This window comes from Athene cunicularia (assembly GCF_003259725.1).
Source record: "Athene cunicularia isolate RWA chromosome 15 unlocalized genomic scaffold, athCun1 chr15_part1, whole genome shotgun sequence".
NCBI classification, from domain to species: domain Eukaryota; kingdom Metazoa; phylum Chordata; class Aves; order Strigiformes; family Strigidae; genus Athene; species Athene cunicularia.
In genome coordinates this window covers 7,787,532-7,804,650 of record NW_020799121.1, presented here as the reverse complement: position 1 = coordinate 7,804,650, position 17,119 = coordinate 7,787,532, and the positions used below count along the sequence as shown (strand labels likewise).

Sequence of the window (17,119 nt, the reverse complement as noted above, 5' to 3'; positions counted from 1 at the left end):
ACTGGAATGAAAATGGAATGCACAGTATCTTGGATAAAACATGCTACAGGCTGGAAAATATTATTTAATATTAATTCTAAATTAATACTTTTGTTATTATTTACTTTTCTGCAGAGCATTAGTGATGGTTAGAGTCAAAGTGTGGAATCACTGTGAAAAGATGCAGTGGCTGTCAGCTTAGCTTGCTCGGGAGGCACAGGGAAGGATGATCTTTCTGTTCTGCATTTGTCTGTTGGCCAGTTAATGTCCCAAAACTGAGGTTCAAAGGCACCACCGCCATTGAAACAAAATAATTTCCAAGAAAGTCCTCACCTTTCAGGCATTTCTGCAGGAAAAGAAAAAAAAAAGGGAGGCACAGGAGCTGTAGAAGTAGGAAAGAAAACCGAGGAGCCTAGGGCTGGAGCAGTGACTGGCATTGATCTCTGTATCCACACACTTCACTACATTTAAAGGACAGCAAGCATTAGCAAAGCAAAGGAAACATAACTTAGTTTTCTGGACTTTTTCCTGTATGGATAATATCACATACTTCAAAGGCTCAGATATGCATCATCTTACCTCCAAGCTATGCAGAGGGCAGAGAGCAAAGCAAGTGCAAAGAAGACGGTCCCTGTTATAATTGCCAGCATCATCATGTTTTCCTTTCTCTCCTGCCTCACAGCATCTACAGTGTTAGGTTCAGTGATGTTCTTGTATTCAAAGAGCATTGCAAAGCCTCGGCCCCGGTCTGTGGTAGTGATCAGTTCCATGATAACCTCAACCATTTCCAGAGATGAACCAAAGACCATGGTCTTGTTTAAAGGTGAATTTGGTCCACAGAAGCGAGAGGAAAATGTGATGAGATCAGAAACGTATAGTACGTCATGGGGACAGACATCCACTGCTGACTGTGGGCTGGAGGAGATTTCCACAGGCAATAGTGTTGTGGGAAGAGTCCAGGTCTCTACTGTAACTTCATCTCTCTCACTAGCAGCAAGGTGGGCAAGCAATATTTTCCCTTTCAAATCTTCTTCTCTTTCCAGGCCACTGGTATTTTGCCTCCGTGTTGTGGCACTACCAGCCACAGGGAGTGGCAGTTCTTCTGGCTGAGCCTTGGTCATCACTTTGGGTTCCTTCATCTGCTTTGACTGGTTTTCTTCAGATGCTTGTTTAGCTTCATCTTTTTTTGAGGCTGATCCTGGAAGTTCATCCACATGACTAGCAAGGTCCTTTGACTGATCTCCTGTGCTCAGATTCTGAGCCACCTTTGACATCCAGGTCTGGAGAGAGGGTTTTGTAGTATGGAGAGCCAAGTCCAGGTTTTCCCCAGGAAAAGGTACGTCCTTATTTCCTGTTTTAGTGGGGGCTGAAAAGCCTTCCCAGGGGGGTTGAGGTTCACTAGAGCTCTCAAAGATGTCAAAGTCAAAAATTTCCAAGATAAGATGGGTTCTCATGGGAATGAAAAATTGCCAAACGCAGTGTGTCCCTGGGTAGTAGTTGTTTGGAAAACCTGGTGATAAAATCAGGCCTCTTTCCATTGACTCCACCACTGCACCACAGGAGTAATACACCTGGTAAATAAAAGAAATAAACTTAGATCTTACCAGAGATTATATACAGGATGCAATCTGCTAGACCTCCTGAAGGTCCTACTCTTTTCTTTTCCTTCAGGGACTGGTATAAAATAGCCTGGAGAAAGGAGAGTTTGTTAACCTTGTACAAGTCTATCTTCTACTTTCCCATTTGGAGCATTAATCTAATATTTCTAAGATGGAAAAACACTATTGTAGACTACAGAAGTGTATAATGAATGATGAAACTCCACAGAAATATAATCCAGATGAGTAATTCACATAATTCTCACTTTCTACTACTGATTATAGTAGCATCCATTTCTACTGTTGGGTAACATACAGCTTTTTGACCACACAAATGTGTTGTCTTAAACAGCTGGTTGTGTGATAAAAATCTTAAGAAGCTAAAAAAAACCAACCCTGTGTCACCACAGCATCTTGAACTCTGTGTTATTTTCATTACAAAAACATTTTTTAAATGTAAAAAAAAAAATACCCCGGCATTTATCATTACCCATGATTCATCCACCCAACTCATCTTCTGTTTCAAAGACATTCAGTCCTATTTACTTCAATACGTAGTAAAATCGAGGTGATCTTAATTGGGTAAATTGTCTCATCTTCAAATGCAAAACCTCTCAAAATAGTGATAGCAGATACCAGCTCTCACTAGTAAATTAGCAATAAACATTTTATATAACACAGCAATAGTCCCATGTGCAATTTGCTATTTCTTCTTTCTCCATAAATAGCCCTAAGGCTCCAAAGAGGAAGGAAGTCTCTAAATGGCAGCACTAACTACCATGCTGCTGCTTCTCGAAAGGTACATGAGGTTGCTTTCACACATCATATTTACAACTACCTTTTCCCAAAGACACTCTCGGAGCCTTTTTTCAAGATTCTTTCATAAGTTTGTAGAGCAGAGAGCCCTCTCTGTGCCTTGGGCAATTGTTTTTGAAAAGGGGAAAAAATAAGTCAGAAGTACTTAGGTCACAAGCCCTGTCTAGGAGCATGGGTTTACAAGTATTAATTGGAAAAGAAAGGGAATGCCTTGGGTTTGGGGTGTTTTGGGGTTTTTTTTTGGAAATGATTAGTCATCTTGGTCTGTTATCTATTTAAACACAAAGCAAGCTTGGCAGTAGAACAAACAAAGCTTATGAAGTCCATATAAAGCCACAAAGATCAAAATACTCCTGATTTTTTTTTTTCACTTAGTTCCTCCCCTTGGCTCATATTGAAATGGAAAGAAAAAAATGCAATGCCAAATGTTAAAAGCCCTTAAATAAAACTAAAAAGCTAGATCTGTTCTGCAAGGCATGACCTTTGTTTTCCAGCAGGTGCTGTTCATATTCTGAGTGATTTCAGAGTGGATGTCAGGATGGCAAAAGAAAAGGACCAAACCAGCAGCTTGGGTGGAAATTGTATTCTGTATTCAACTTGAAATCCAATCTTTGTCTTTTAAAAGTGTCATTTAAATCAAAGCTTATGTTAATTATAGTGAAATAAACCACAGGCTTCTCATTTAAGGCTGGACTATGGCTTGAAGTCTCAAGTGGAAAAGAAACCATATTCATGTGACAAATACATACCATTTTCTGCCTAGTGCCTTAGGAGCCCCACAGCATGTAATACCAAAGTAAATTAATAGAAATCTACTTATCTTTTCTCTAAGAGGTAAAATTTTGGGGTTTAGTCTGAATTAGCTAGTTCATGGTAAAAACCCAGGTGAAAAAAACAAAACTTCATGTGAATTTAAGAGGCTACAGATCCTAACGTTTAGATCCATTTGATAATTCACATCAGAATTACAGATAAATTTGTTGTCATCTGGATTTTACTGAAAACTAGCTGGTTTCCAGCGAATATGTTCCTCTTCCCTCAGGGAGAGGATTGCTCCTACACTTGGAAGAAAGAAAGAGGGCTTTTCTGTGACTTCTCTTGTATTCTTTCCTTCTGTCCCAGAATAGCAGTGCAGGCTCGCCTTTGTCCCATGCTAGTCTTCTGAGTTCACTTTTAACTAAGATATTTGCGTATCAAGAAACAGTAAATAATGCCTAATTTTTCAACTAAAATATGTATCCAGTTTTGGAGCCAGAATGTGCACCAGAACTGCTGCTATTGCAGGGTGGTACTCCTGGATGTGGGAGGATTACAGAATGGCCCAAAACTCCTTAAATTAGCAATGATTGAGGGTTGAGATTTTATTTTGAGGAATATGTGAACTGATCTAGTTGTCTTTTTTCAGACACTGAGAAGGCGCTTGGAGGCGTTCACAGCCCCACCTCTACTACCAGAAGACTTTGTTAACACCCAGAAGCAGCAGCCATCAGTTCAGTGGATCTTATGGGATTAATCACCAAAGTGCTGAATGGGTAAGTGCATCCCCCCATAAATCCCTCGCCCCCGCTGTCAGGATAGGCTCCCTTTCCTGCCTTCATTTTCACTTGAATCTGTCATCATTTGGAGAGAAATAATCTTGCACACTCTGTGTATATCCAAGGAGTCTCAGATTCAAACTCAAATGCCTCTTGTTCCCCTATGAACCACGTAGTCACCAGTTGGCTGCGATATCTAGTTGAATCCCAGCGGGTACCCTGCATCCCCGAACCTTGGCAGAAGGGATTTGTACAACACGTGCATTCCAGAAATATGGCTCAAAGGTCACGGCAGTGGGGGAATTGTTCATTTATTATGGCTTGGGAGACTGAAAAGATTCAAGACTTGCTCTGAAACCAGGAAAAAAAAAAACAAAAACCACCATAAGGGACAGGAAATGCAAGGCAGATCCAAGGCAGGGGGAGAAGGATTTCTGATTAATTTATAATCCACAACTGAATGACTGACAAAACGGTTTAGTTCATTTGAATCATCCATTATGAAGGCTGAGTTTCATCAATTAGACACAGATGTTCCCTTCTGTAGCAAGTTACAGACTTGTGGGCTTTTGACAGAGGCATGCAAAAAAAAATTAGCACATTTTTAATCTTTGCAAATGATAGGTGTTTTTTTTAAAAAACAACACTTGATATATGCCCACATCAATTAGGTCAATTATGAGCAGGGAGAACCAGATTAGCAGTCCTGTTCATCTGCTTTTCAGTACTTCTCACACTGGCTAGGAGTCCCAAATGTTTAAAAATAGTTGTGTTGAGCTGAACCTCCAGCCTGCTGTGGTCAGACATATACCCAATCCACCTTCTGAACCAGGATAACTGGGGAACAGCATTTAATAGGTTGCAGAGAAGAAGTAAATCAAATCTCAGCTATTGCTTCTTCACCAGAAACATAATGGTTGGATATTTCAGAAGATGACAAAATGTTGCATTTCCCTTTTTCACACTACACAGCCCACTCAGAAGCTTAAATCTATGCCCATTACTAAAAAATACCCCACTGTCACACACTTAACCCCCTCCGGTGCCGACATTTGGACTCTCTAGAAATGAGTAGTTAATATTGGTATCAGCGTTGAGCTACTTAGTTAAGATATACACATGTAAGGAGTTATAAAGCCTGTGCACCAGGAAACACAGGGCTAAGGAGTACAAGAAGGACCTTGTGCTAGTGTCTCGTAGGTGATTCTGGCAGTGATGCCCTGATGGTGGGATGAATGCTCTGCTGCCCTCTGATGTGGAGGTTTGCAACAAACCCATGCGTGATGCAGTTGCAGAGAGCCTGGAATTTTTTCTTAAGCATAAAGCTATGTTGGGTTGGAGCAGATGTGGCCACAAGTGACAGCAAGCCATTGTTCAGAAATCTCACCGCAGACACTAACGTCTGGTTCCTGAGGAGCACCACCTCTCAAAGAAAGAGCAAGCCCTTGACATGTAGGGGTGCAGCCAGTATGTGGTTTCTTCAAACTGGACACTATACACCAAAGAACTCTTGAGAAGCAGGTGGCACTGATGAAAAGCAGAATTCCCATGCAGGAAAGGGGGAAAATAATTGTTTTGGCCAGATGGGAGTTTATTATAAGGCCCAACCAAGTATATGCACAGGAAAGAATAGTTATCGTCATTTGAGTAATATAACCCTCAACTCTGCTCTCCACTCGCACAACACTAAAAAATGTAGCCCTGGAGCCTCTGCATTATTCCAGTAGGAACATTGTCAGAGAATCAACACATTCTAAGAGAATCCTGCTCACTACGAGAATAATTTATTTAGCAGCACCCTTTCTTTAATCACAATTACTGCCAAAGAAGGCACCAGATGAGCTAGATCAGAAGCATGCACAGAGGCAAGCTCTTAATTTTGCCAGAACAGGATAAGTTCTTGTGGCACTTTACATCAAAGCCAGGAGACCCTCCTGGCTGCTTCCACCAGACCAAAGCCACACTCAAAACCTGCAGGAAGGTCTTGCAAAAAGCCATGAATGGCAAGTTGTGGCAGCCCCTAGCTGGCACACGAGTGCCCTTCAGTGATGGGTTTGCCTGAACCATTAGAAGCAGGCAGCGCTCAGTTTCTGAAGCTTCTCTGTCCTGCCTCCAAGAGACAAATGCTTCTGGCATGAGGTGATGCTGGGAGACCAGAGGGAATGCGGGGAGGATGCTGTGACATGTAGGTGGTAAGAGAAGGTGATAATGGCCACCTGTTTTAGCTTGCAAGCACATAAGCTCTGCTGAAGAGAAGTGCAAGGTCCTGACTAGGGAAACCCTCAACCCGTTTGTGCTCATAGTTTTTGCTGAAGCTCAAAAAGGTGAAGTAGTGATAAATTTTCTTCATTCATGTTAATGCTGGTTACAAGGAGCTGCTGTTTGCAGCATCCTGGAGGGCACTGTCTTGCTTGCAACCCAAAGGCTGTTTATTTTTAAAGTGTATTTATTTCAAAGAAGAGGAAGGAGGACATCCTGTCTTGATGTTTGTCATTACTCTGTGAGCACAATCTCAGATTCTCTGGTTTGGCACCTGTCCGATGTAGTTTGTTTTCTTTTATAACATACTCACCCAAGAAACAGCAAGTTCTTTTGGTGCATACCTAGAATCAGAGTGAAAGCCTCAGCAGAGGGAACTGGAGACTGGTAGTGTTTGTACACCCTTGGACATAGCTGAGCCACTACATTTCCAAGACATCCTCAGGGGCCAAGCCACACACTTAATAGAGATATACCCAGTTGCAGGGTTGTAAGGAAATAATGTGCAAAGATCTTAACCCACTTTGCCCTCATTAATGCCTTATGCACATCTCAGCTTCTGTGCATTTCTCACATGTATTTCTTGTTTCAGGCAGACTTAAAGATGTCACTTCGACCCTTTTAGAAATGACAGAAAAGGAATAATGCACTATATTTCAGACTGACTGAACATTTAAGAGGTGTTGCATTTATTAGTCTTTTCAGGAAGAGATGTGTATCATCTCCTTATCCAAGTTAAAGGGCTTTTTGGTCTTTGCTTGAAGACTGTACTAGAAAGACTTAATACAAGAGTAATGAGAGAAGGTGAGGATAGAAGCTATTTATGCAGACCTTATGCCCTTCAAAAAAATTACTGTGAAGTCAAAATACTTGATTATGATCCTGCACTCTTGACCAAAAGATTCTTTTATGTTCTATCTTTTCCTGTAAAATAGCCCCACTACATAAATGATCCTTTACTGATTTTTTTTGATTTTTTTTTTTAGACTAGGAAAGAGAGAACCCTCCCCCAAGTGGATTTTTTTGCTTCATTTAAAAAACAAAATCCGCTGCAGCTGCCTGGTGCCAAAGCAGGACTGCAGGCAGTATATGGCAGTTCTATAGTAGCCTTATCTTGTCAGCCTACAGCTGATTCAACAGCAGCCACAGAGATATGCAATTAGTTTCTGGACAGAGATGGATGCTGTCTTAGAATCCAAGATAGTTCAGTGTGGATGACTAAATTTAGTCATCTGAGCTCACTGTAGTATCAGTGGGGTGAAAATCCAGCAAGCTTTATTTAGGATCCCTCACCCCTCCAAAATTAAAAGCATATTATGTGCACACATGCACACACATGTGTGTTTCTTTCAAAGAGCTGGCAAAGCTTTGAGACTATCTCACCAGCTCCTTCACATTTATTTCTGCCCCAGGGACCTCTTTAAAACTCTGGCTCCACCAACATCTTTGCAGTTGCTCAAAACATGCAGGGTAAGGTATGGTATCTCAGTTACTTCCCCCTTCTCCCCTCCAAACACAGGAGATTCATTCTGAGTTAAAGATTACTCAGACTCACAAGGACATTTGAACAGAGCCAACCACCTGGAATGAAATATGAAGTGGCCCAAACTTTCAGCCAGAGCAGAAAGAAAATGCTAAACTTAGGGTTTTAAAAAGAAAACGAGAAGGAAAAAGGGAAAGTGGTCATTCCACAATCCCAGCTTAAGGGGAAAAAACAAAATAGACAAGTCTTTACTTGCTGACGTGGCTGAAACTAGCTGCAAAGCTACCAGAAATACAATTCTTGTGGTTCCCAGCAAAAGCCCCAAGTTCTCCTCTCACAGTATTTCCAAGTTAGGGAAGTCTGAGCTTTTTGGATGCTCATCAAATACAGGATCTGAGGAAAGACTATCCCAAGAGTAAGATGTAAAACTCCAGTCTGTTAGTTTAAGAAGTGGCCACATTTACTTCACTAGCTGACTGATCTAGAGATCAAAGCTAGTAGGACTTTTTCCAAGTGGAAGACAAAGTAAATCGGAGACTTTATAAAATTAGCACTCTACTTAATTTTGCATTTTCAGCTCAGCTTTGCATGCAAGGTTTATTTTCTTTCATTAGCATAAACTAGATGCAGCAGCAGCACTTCTAACCTATTTTTCCACCTGGCAGCAATTCCTGGAAGTGCCTTGAAATCCCCATTTCCCCCTCTGCCTAATTGCCTTCACTGCTTAAAGCGTGAGGCAACAGCAAAAGAAGAGTCTCCTGTCCCATATTAGGGCAACTCTTCAACTATCTCTGGAGGGTTGAAAGCAGCAGACCTGCCAGAACTAGATCAGGACATGGGATTGACAGAGTATAACAAAAATTGTCAACACTTCACTTAGTTATTAGGAGTTTCTCTGTCTCCTTTTTTCAGTCCTTAACTGTGATTTTTTTCCCCCGATTGATCTCCAACAGAGTTCTCAACAATTATGGGAGTATCCTGTTTGCTAAGGTGTCTCCCTTGCCCTGCGAGTAACCCTGTTCCAACACAAACCCCTATACCACACACTACATATTCTCTCCTTGTTCTCTGAGAAAATTCACATAAACAAGCACTGAACAGGGTTCAGTTGTGGGACTCCGAAACTAGGCTGAGCATACATTTGCTTTTAATACGTTTATGGTATCAGAGCAGTTGCACTCATGTTTTTAAACAAGGGTCTAATATTTCTTGAAGTGAGTGCAACCTGCTGGATTTAAGCAAAACCAAAACTGCATTTTTTAACAGATGCTCTGTTATTTCAGTAGTGGGTAGCAGCCGTTCCACCACATGAAAGTGATTATGGATATGACATTTCCACTCTGAAAATCCCATTTTCAGGAAAGAACCCGACTTGTCTTATATTTCTTCTTGGCACACATCAGACAGCTTCACTGGGCCCTATTTTCATACCTCTCACCAAGTTTTCTATTGTTTTTAACAGTTTACAGGACATTTGAAGAGAACAAATATTCAGGTAGGAAGGGAAGGGGACTATGAAAGCCTGTTGCTGCAGGAGACAAGGGAAATAAAAATACAGTTAGAAGAGTAGAGGAGGGAAGCAGGAATGCAGTGCAGCAATTAGAGGAAAGAATGCAAAGTCTGAACGAGACTTCAGGACTGAGAGGCCCAAATATGCCTCAGACTGTAGGCATGCTATTTTCTCTTATTCTTCCCATATGTGACTGCTGCAGCTAAGCCCGGAGCTCAAGCGTCACAACAAGATTGCTTGGAAGCACTGCTTTATTTCACCAGAGAACAGACAACCTTCTCCTCGCTTTTTAGGAAAAAAAAAAAAAATCAGGGAGGATGGTAGTGTTTGTACACCCTTGGACAAAGGCGTGTAGGTTCTGTCAGGATGGAAAGAGGCTGGCAGGGCTCAGGATACCCTCACCTGCTCTGGGTCTCCAAGGCCAGCTCCTAGCACCTGCCTGTGGACGCAGCATTTCCTACGGCAACTTGCCAAATTGTTAGGCAGGCCATTGCCACAGCAAATCTCTGTGAACCAAAGCAGCTGCAGAAGAAGTGGCAGGAGAAGGTCAGCGGTCTCGTTAGAGCCAGGAGGCCCAGGCCCCCCAGCCACGGCAAGGTCCCAGCTTCACAGCTGCAGTGTATTTTGATACCTGGCCTCAAGCAGATTGCATAATTGCGCCATGAGGTCACCATCCCTCCGCCTTGATCCTTTCTCAGCACAGGAGGTGGGGAAAAGAAAAATCACTAAAAAGCAAACACGGGCACTCCAACAACCACCAGGCACAGCAATACACTCCAGTTTCTGTGGAGAACAACAGACCTCCTCATTTAACTCCAGAGACGTAATGCCTTTTTCTCCTTACAAAAAAATGCTTGTTCCCAGAGACACAAATAGAGGCTGTTTTCCGAACAATCACCCTTGGAACAGTACAGCTTTCCATAGCATGATCAGCAGTATATGCAGTCGTGGCATACATTAGAACTTGACATTTTACACTTGCCTTCAGAGCAACCAGAGGAAGGGCAACCTGATGCTCTGCCACTTTTGGGAGCTTCAGGTGAGAAGCAAAACCAGTTCACCCTTATTAGGCCAGAGATGCCAACCTACTCTGGACTTAGGAGCAATGAGCAGAATTTTCTGCAGTAGCTGCAGATATTTCGAGTACCTGATGCAAGATTCCTATGTAAGGTCACCCAGCTCTGGGTGCAGGGCTTTGCTGGCTAATTTGGCTTGCCTCCCTCTGCAGACAAAAGCCAGAGTTGTTTCCTGCAGAGGGAAATTCAGAGCAGGAGCTAGAGATGGTCTTAACATCCCTCTGAAAGAGTATCTCCCCATCTCAGTGGAGGTGGGACTTTAGAAGGCTTACTGGCTAACTCAGCTACCTAAAGGTTCAGAGGTGAAATCTCAGGATATTGAAAAGACAATAAAACCATTCTTGCTCTTTTTCCCTGTATCATAAATAGAGAGAAATTCCAATTCTCTCCTTTCAGTTCTTTAATTAAAATTGAGTTGGATTCACCTACAAGACATCTTACAAGCTACAGCTATGTCAGTCTGGCTAAGCGGAGTTCTCTCTCCTTATCCAGTTCTATCTTTAACTTTTTCAGGCTAGAAATTCTTATGATGAATACTTATTCTCTGGGCTTGGTAGCAGCCTGGCAGTTTATGGCTATATTTGCTACCTGACAGTTTCCCAGGTTGAAGTTACTCCTGCCACAGGAGTAACCCTGGTATTCATTAATTACTCAGTAATTGTTGTACGCCAAGGTGTAGACATGCTTATGAAGTGGATAAAATATTGGCAAAAGTGTAAAACACAAATAGAAATGCTCTGGAAGAGACCTAGGCCAAGGCATAGGATATTTTCGATTTTTTTGTTTAATTTCATTGATACACTTATATCCAGGTGCTTTTACTAGAAACTAAGTGCCAGGTCTTATTCTGAACTCTTCTTCGTCCTTCACTGCAACCCCACACTGCAATATTAATTTCCTTCTTCTCATCTCGGTCTGAAAGGGACAAAAGCCAGATTGTTTTTCTATTAAATGATTTGAAAAATCTATGTAAAATATGCAAATCAAGTGCTTTGAAAGACCTACCTGACTAGGCAGTGTTCCCTTGGGGACTATAACCATTACACTCGTAAAGTAGAACTATTTTAAGCAGAAACCTGTCATCAGTATCTCACAAATTTATTATGCTATGTTCATGCAACAAATGCAAGTGAGGCATGTCATTATGAGAGCAGTCTGAACACTGGTTTTCCCCTTTCATCCAACCATTATCTTTTATGGCTAAGGAAGCATACTACATACCTAAGATAACATCCACCAGGGAGTGCTAGAATTCACATCAACAACCAGCTTTTTCTTGTGGACTTTTCAGACTAATCCTTGCAGGAAAAAGAAAAAAAAAGCTAACCCTTGTGACTGGACACTCAACAGAAAAATAGAGATTCTCCAACAAAGATGCAAGATGCCATATCAAATAAGATCCTACATCTATACAAAGCTGCTGTCCCTGTTCTAGTTTTTGTTTTTTTTTTCCAGAAAATACCCTCATTCAAACATACAAAAAAATGTAAAGCTTTAGAAAGAGAAACAAAGGCATCATTTAGAGTGTCTCTTCAGGCAAATAATCATGAATATGATGGGACCATCGTAAATAAAAGTAAGGCAGTGTAATGAAGAGTTCAAGATGCCATGGCCATTTGCTTCAGGGTTTTAATAGGTCAGCACAGGTCTTTTTTCTACTAGAGCAAGTTCTCATTAACAAAGTGTAGACAACACACCATAGAAAAAATTAACAGTAAACTATAGGGTTGGTGGGAACTAACAGGGGTGATGAGGAAGTTTCCAGAAGATCAATCTGGTTTTCATTTTCTATAAATTGAACAGGCCAAAGTAGCTCAAATTAAAGACTAGAAAACATGGTCAGATTGTTTGAACTGCTTGGTAACCAGATGATATGTTTAACAAAACAAAAGCTATAGCCCTGCAGTAAAAGTTTCCTTGTAGAGTTCGGTATAAAAGTCCATTGAGCAAGTTATGTCTGTTCATAGGAATCTGTAAGACTAGTGTTCCCAACTTCACTTTATATATATAACCTCCAAAATACGTGAGGGAGACTTAAATAATGAAATCCATATGCAGCTTAGGTGCCCAAAAATGCTTTGTTTTGTTTTGAAAGTACCAGAAACAGGAGAAAGGGAAACTGAAAGGCAATGCCATGCAAATTTTGCTGGCCACTGCTCAGGAGATAAATTTGGATCTTTAAAAGTAAACAAAACACACACATATATGTGTAAACTCGCCTTGCAAAAAAGCGAGCTGATTGTGCTTGGATCTCCAGCTGCATGACCCTATTGTTTCATCCAGACACTTCAGATGTTTCACATGTTGGAAGTCTATTGTACAAACATACGGGGAAGGAAACGTTCCACATGTCAAAGCCAGAACCTGCAAACGCTCCGTGTCGCCACTGTCACGCTGCAGAGTTGTTACTGCAACTCTTGGGGAACCGGATCGTTGTTTCACTAAATGTGACTAGCAGGTGAGAGGGGCTTATGCAGAAGACATGGACAGTGATCCTTAAAAAGCAAATGAAGAAAAACCCTCTCCCTTTCACACAATATTTTTAACCAGGCTTCTAAATGGCCCATTGCTACAGCTGAGGCTGGCCATTCAGAGGTCTGTTACCGTCTGAAGGCACATCCTTAGTTTTGGATAGTATACAAACAGCAGCACTTTTCCCCACCTCGTTGTTCCATGATTAGTCTCCTCTTGTGCACTCTGCAAAGGGCAATTTTCAAGACTCCACCTTTGCTAGGATTTCAGAGAGCAGGATGCTTGTAAATTTTACTTTACTGCCTATACATAAGGAGAGACCATGAGGGCACAGCAGGGAGGGTGTGGGAGAAAGCAGAAAAAAGTATCACCAGATACTGTAGCCAGAGGAAAAACTAAGCACTGGGTTTGTTTTTACAGGGTCCCAACCAGTGAGCAGTTTATTTTTCCAAATAAATCTGGTTTGCAGACATGCTTTCTTCTTCCCCATTCAAGTTTCAACCAGGAAACCTGGAATAAGTTACTGTTGATTTTAGAGGCAAATCAAAGTGTTCAGCCTGCTAAGCTTGCATTTAAAGTTAGTCTTGATGAGCAACTCCTTGAGGCCCTTGTATTCAAATAGTGAGGTCTTGGATTCACCTGAACTGCCCACCCATGCAGATCTATAATACAGGCAGGAAGACAAGGGGATGCACAACCTGGGCTTCAAGCCTCAATTCTAACAGTAAAGGCTCCACATTTTAAGTCAAATTTAAAAAAAAAATAAAAATCTCTTTAATAAAAACTTAAACAGTCATTCAAAACAGTCGAATATTTACTAACCAAGACCAGGAGAGGGCTGGATTTAGGTAAAACAAGTGGATTAGACCTCCCATTGCTAAACCCAAGTTAAGTACAGTACAGAGCAGGCACACCCTCCTTGGAAAGGCTGAGCAACAAACTTTCTGGGACTTAGATCAGGTTGGACTTTCAGAGGCACTTCATCCCAGATCTCCTGTGCTAAGGAAGCTGTCCTTATTGGCATCCTTGGCACCTGTCCCTTCCTACAGTCCTGCTATTCCTTAACAGAATAATGAAACACAAACACTACAGAAACAGATCCGTAAGAGATCAGTGAACTGCCAGAAGTCTCTTCTTCAGAGCTGACAGTAGTTCTGAATGGAGGCTTGTACCAGCCCATTTTGTTTAGCTGGTTTGATGTTGCAACCTGGCTGCTAATATAAAGAAATGAGAAGAATAAAATACTGGATGAAAATGAGATAGCACAGCAGGTTATGGCTTGCATGTGAAAAATTTGCTTTTGTTTTGCCACTTTGAACACCACCCACCCCTGCTTTATATTGAAGTGTAATGGTGCTGCCTGTACTCCCCAGGACCAGGATTTCACATAATTTAATAGTTTCTGTAATTAGATATTTGTGAAACTCTGAAATCCTCTGATGAAAGGTGCTGTAAAGGTATTACCAACTCTTCTACCATGAAAGGACTCCACCCAAACCCAAATACAGATGTTGTCCTCAGTGTACATCATTACTAATCCAAACTAGCAGTACTTGTGGCCTGATTTAAATCCTCCTGAAGTCCCAGATGACTTCTGTGAGCCCCAGTAGGGCACCAAGAACTCTAGAAAGGAAATATAGGCAAATTAGCCTTTTCTCCTCTCAAAACTGCAACCTTCTTTTCATTGGCAATGACATGAGTAAGGATATTCAAAATTAACCATAAGGCCATTTACTTCTGAGAGCTTGTAAGAGAAATTATAATGTTCTTCCACTGAGTTCAAGAACTAAGGCTGCCAGTAGGGCTTTTCCCTACTGCTGTGTTGTTCCAAGCATTAATTCAAGACCTATAGTGCCCTGTCCTTACTCTACCTTCCTCCTGCCCTGAATTTGTACAAGAGGATTATTTTTCTATTTAGTACTTCCCGTAGTCACAGAAGTATCTGAACACCAAGTTGAATATTTAATATTTATTATTTATAGACCTGAGATATCAGTGCATAGACTGACCTTGTAATAATAATAGCGTGTAATGGGAAGAGCTGCTGTATCAGACCTGGTCTAGCTGCACTACAGCTGGGCAGCCACTCTCTAGTACCTAACATGCCACAAGTTTGAGTTTTTTTAAGAAGAAAGGGAGGCAGGAAGAAAGAGACTTGAACATTTTACCACCACTCCTGGTCTGTCATGCAAAGAAGTAGTTGGGGGGAACAGTAATTGTTTGCTGGTTACCACAGGAAAGTTTGTTTGCTGGGTCTTTTTAAACCAGTGCAACAGGATTGTTTGCTTCAACCTACTCAGATAATAAACAAAAATTACTTCAGTGTTTTCATCCCAAGGATGGTTGGCATCTCTAGTGGTACTGCACTCTTTTAGCTCCTACCGCTTAAAGATTACCCGCATCATTCCAGAAATCTGCCACTGGCTAACTTCTCTTACCTTGGCTGCTGCTTCCATTGCTGGCCTTGGCAAATGACAGAATTATGGTTCAGCTCTACAAAGAGAGAGTCCCATGTGCTGTGCAGGACTTGAGGCCAGCCTCGTCCATCTTCTCAGCTTTCAGTTTCTTCAGTGCTTCAGTAATTAGAATTATCAGGACTAAAACACTGTGGACATTATTGCTGCTTAGTGTGAAGCTAACAAGAGAGCGCCAGATTTACAACATTCTGGCCAGACAGAAAATTAAAAAAAAGTTACAAATCATTGCCCAGTTCCAGGGATATGTATTCCAGGATCTTATTTCGCCAGAGACTCCACGTGAACTTTAGCCTCTAGAAGAAATCCGCCTGCATTTTTCTAATTGAAATACCAGTCAGACCAGTGGTGGGATGCAAACTAACATGCATGAAAAATAAAGGTTCAATGACCCAAATCAATTATGTTTTAAGGGCACTGCTCTGGACACAGTAGGAAATATTTTAAACATGAAAAAGAACTAAATAGGATCATTCATTGAATTGACCTGGAAATGAGACAGAAATTTGGTAAATAAGAAGTTCAGTGCAAGCTAGTTTTATATATCAACTGTAGTGGACTAAAAAAAAAAAAAAACCACAAACAAACCCAAAACCAAAAAACAAAAACCAAGCCCAGATATTTCTTAGACTGAAGTAACGTTTCAGACTTCTGAGACCTAAAGTGAAAAGTGCAATAAAACAAAGCAATTCTCATGCTTTCTTTGAGCACAGGCAGTGTAACACAGTTCACTTCCAGACATTAAAAAAAAAAAAAAAAAGGGCAGTTTCTAGAAATCCTGAAACTGCACCTTTCTTAAACTAGGACAACCTGCAGGTCTTTTTTATAAAACAAAAATAATAATTTAAAGCAAAAACAACTTCTGAAGAGCAGAACCAGCTACTGTGGCTGGATGTTTAAAGCACATACACACAGGCTAGGGAGAAATAGCTCTACTGCTTCAGAATATATGAATATAGCTGTTCCCCAAACTGGCCAAACATTCAAACTCTGCACACAGTAAATATCTACCAAGCAATGTACATTGTAAACACAATAGGATGCAGCTGTGGCAATTACTCAAGATATAAAGAAAATAGGCAAGACCTATAATTTCTCCACTCCTAAAGCACAGAGTACTTTCCAAACAGTGAAAAGTTTTTTATTAAGCTCATTGCCATCAAAGTTTTCAGATCCTTTGAAGGTGCCTTATTTGTCTTGACTGCCTTCAATTCTTGAGACAGAAAGACAGCCTGGTGTGCATATACAGTGTTTTACAACTATCTATAAAGCCAGAGCTACCTGGACCTAAAAATCCCATTAAAGTGTTACTAAAATAACCCCCACACCTGACAGAAGCTGGGATTGGAACCAGATGTGCAGTACATCTGGTAAAGAATGGGGCTGCTGCTAGCAGACACCAAGCCATTTGAGTGATGTACTTTTCCAGTCCAGTAATTGTCTGGAAAGACTTGATAAAAATATTTTGCCTCCACTTTTCTTAAGGCAGAGGTTGACCACTAACAGATCTATTGTATGTCAATTTAAAACATTTGAGAATTTCCATATCCTTCCCCCCCCCCAATCAGAAGTGCATATTTTGCTGCTCCAGTTGCATAATTTACTGATTTAGCTGCATGCTTGGTTGATCTGGCAGGAGACGAGTACAGTAGTTGAGATTCTGGATACATTGCCAATTGTGCAGCGTGCTTTGTTGATCAGGGCCGTAGAATTTAATAGCTGAAATTTCATACACTTTACTAATCAGGCCACATTCTTTGCTAATTGAGGTGCATATTTTAGAAGTTGATTTTTTTTTTAATCCTTCACTGATCTTGGGAAGGATCCTGCTTCCTCTGAAACCAGCAGGAATTTTACCATAGTCCTCGCTGGGAGCAGGACTAAGACTTTCACTAGAGGGTCTAGGATTGCTAAGAT

The 17,119-nt window shown here is 41.1% G+C and overlaps 1 protein-coding gene across 1 annotated transcript in view; it reads right to left on the bottom strand.

Moving 5' to 3' along the window:
* Positions 1–15,207, bottom strand: part of LOC113486144 — a 30,144-nt gene extending 14,937 nt beyond the window's left edge. Inside the window, exons 1-2 of the mRNA XM_026859850.1 lie at positions 15,167–15,207; positions 559–1,550 (exon numbers count right to left, since the gene is read on the bottom strand). Of these exons, the coding sequence (XP_026715651.1) occupies positions 559–1,550; positions 15,167–15,184 (1,010 nt within the window). The 5' untranslated portion in view covers positions 15,185–15,207. The remainder of the gene's footprint in view (positions 1–558; positions 1,551–15,166) is intronic.
* Positions 15,208–17,119: the final 1,912 nt, after the last annotated feature.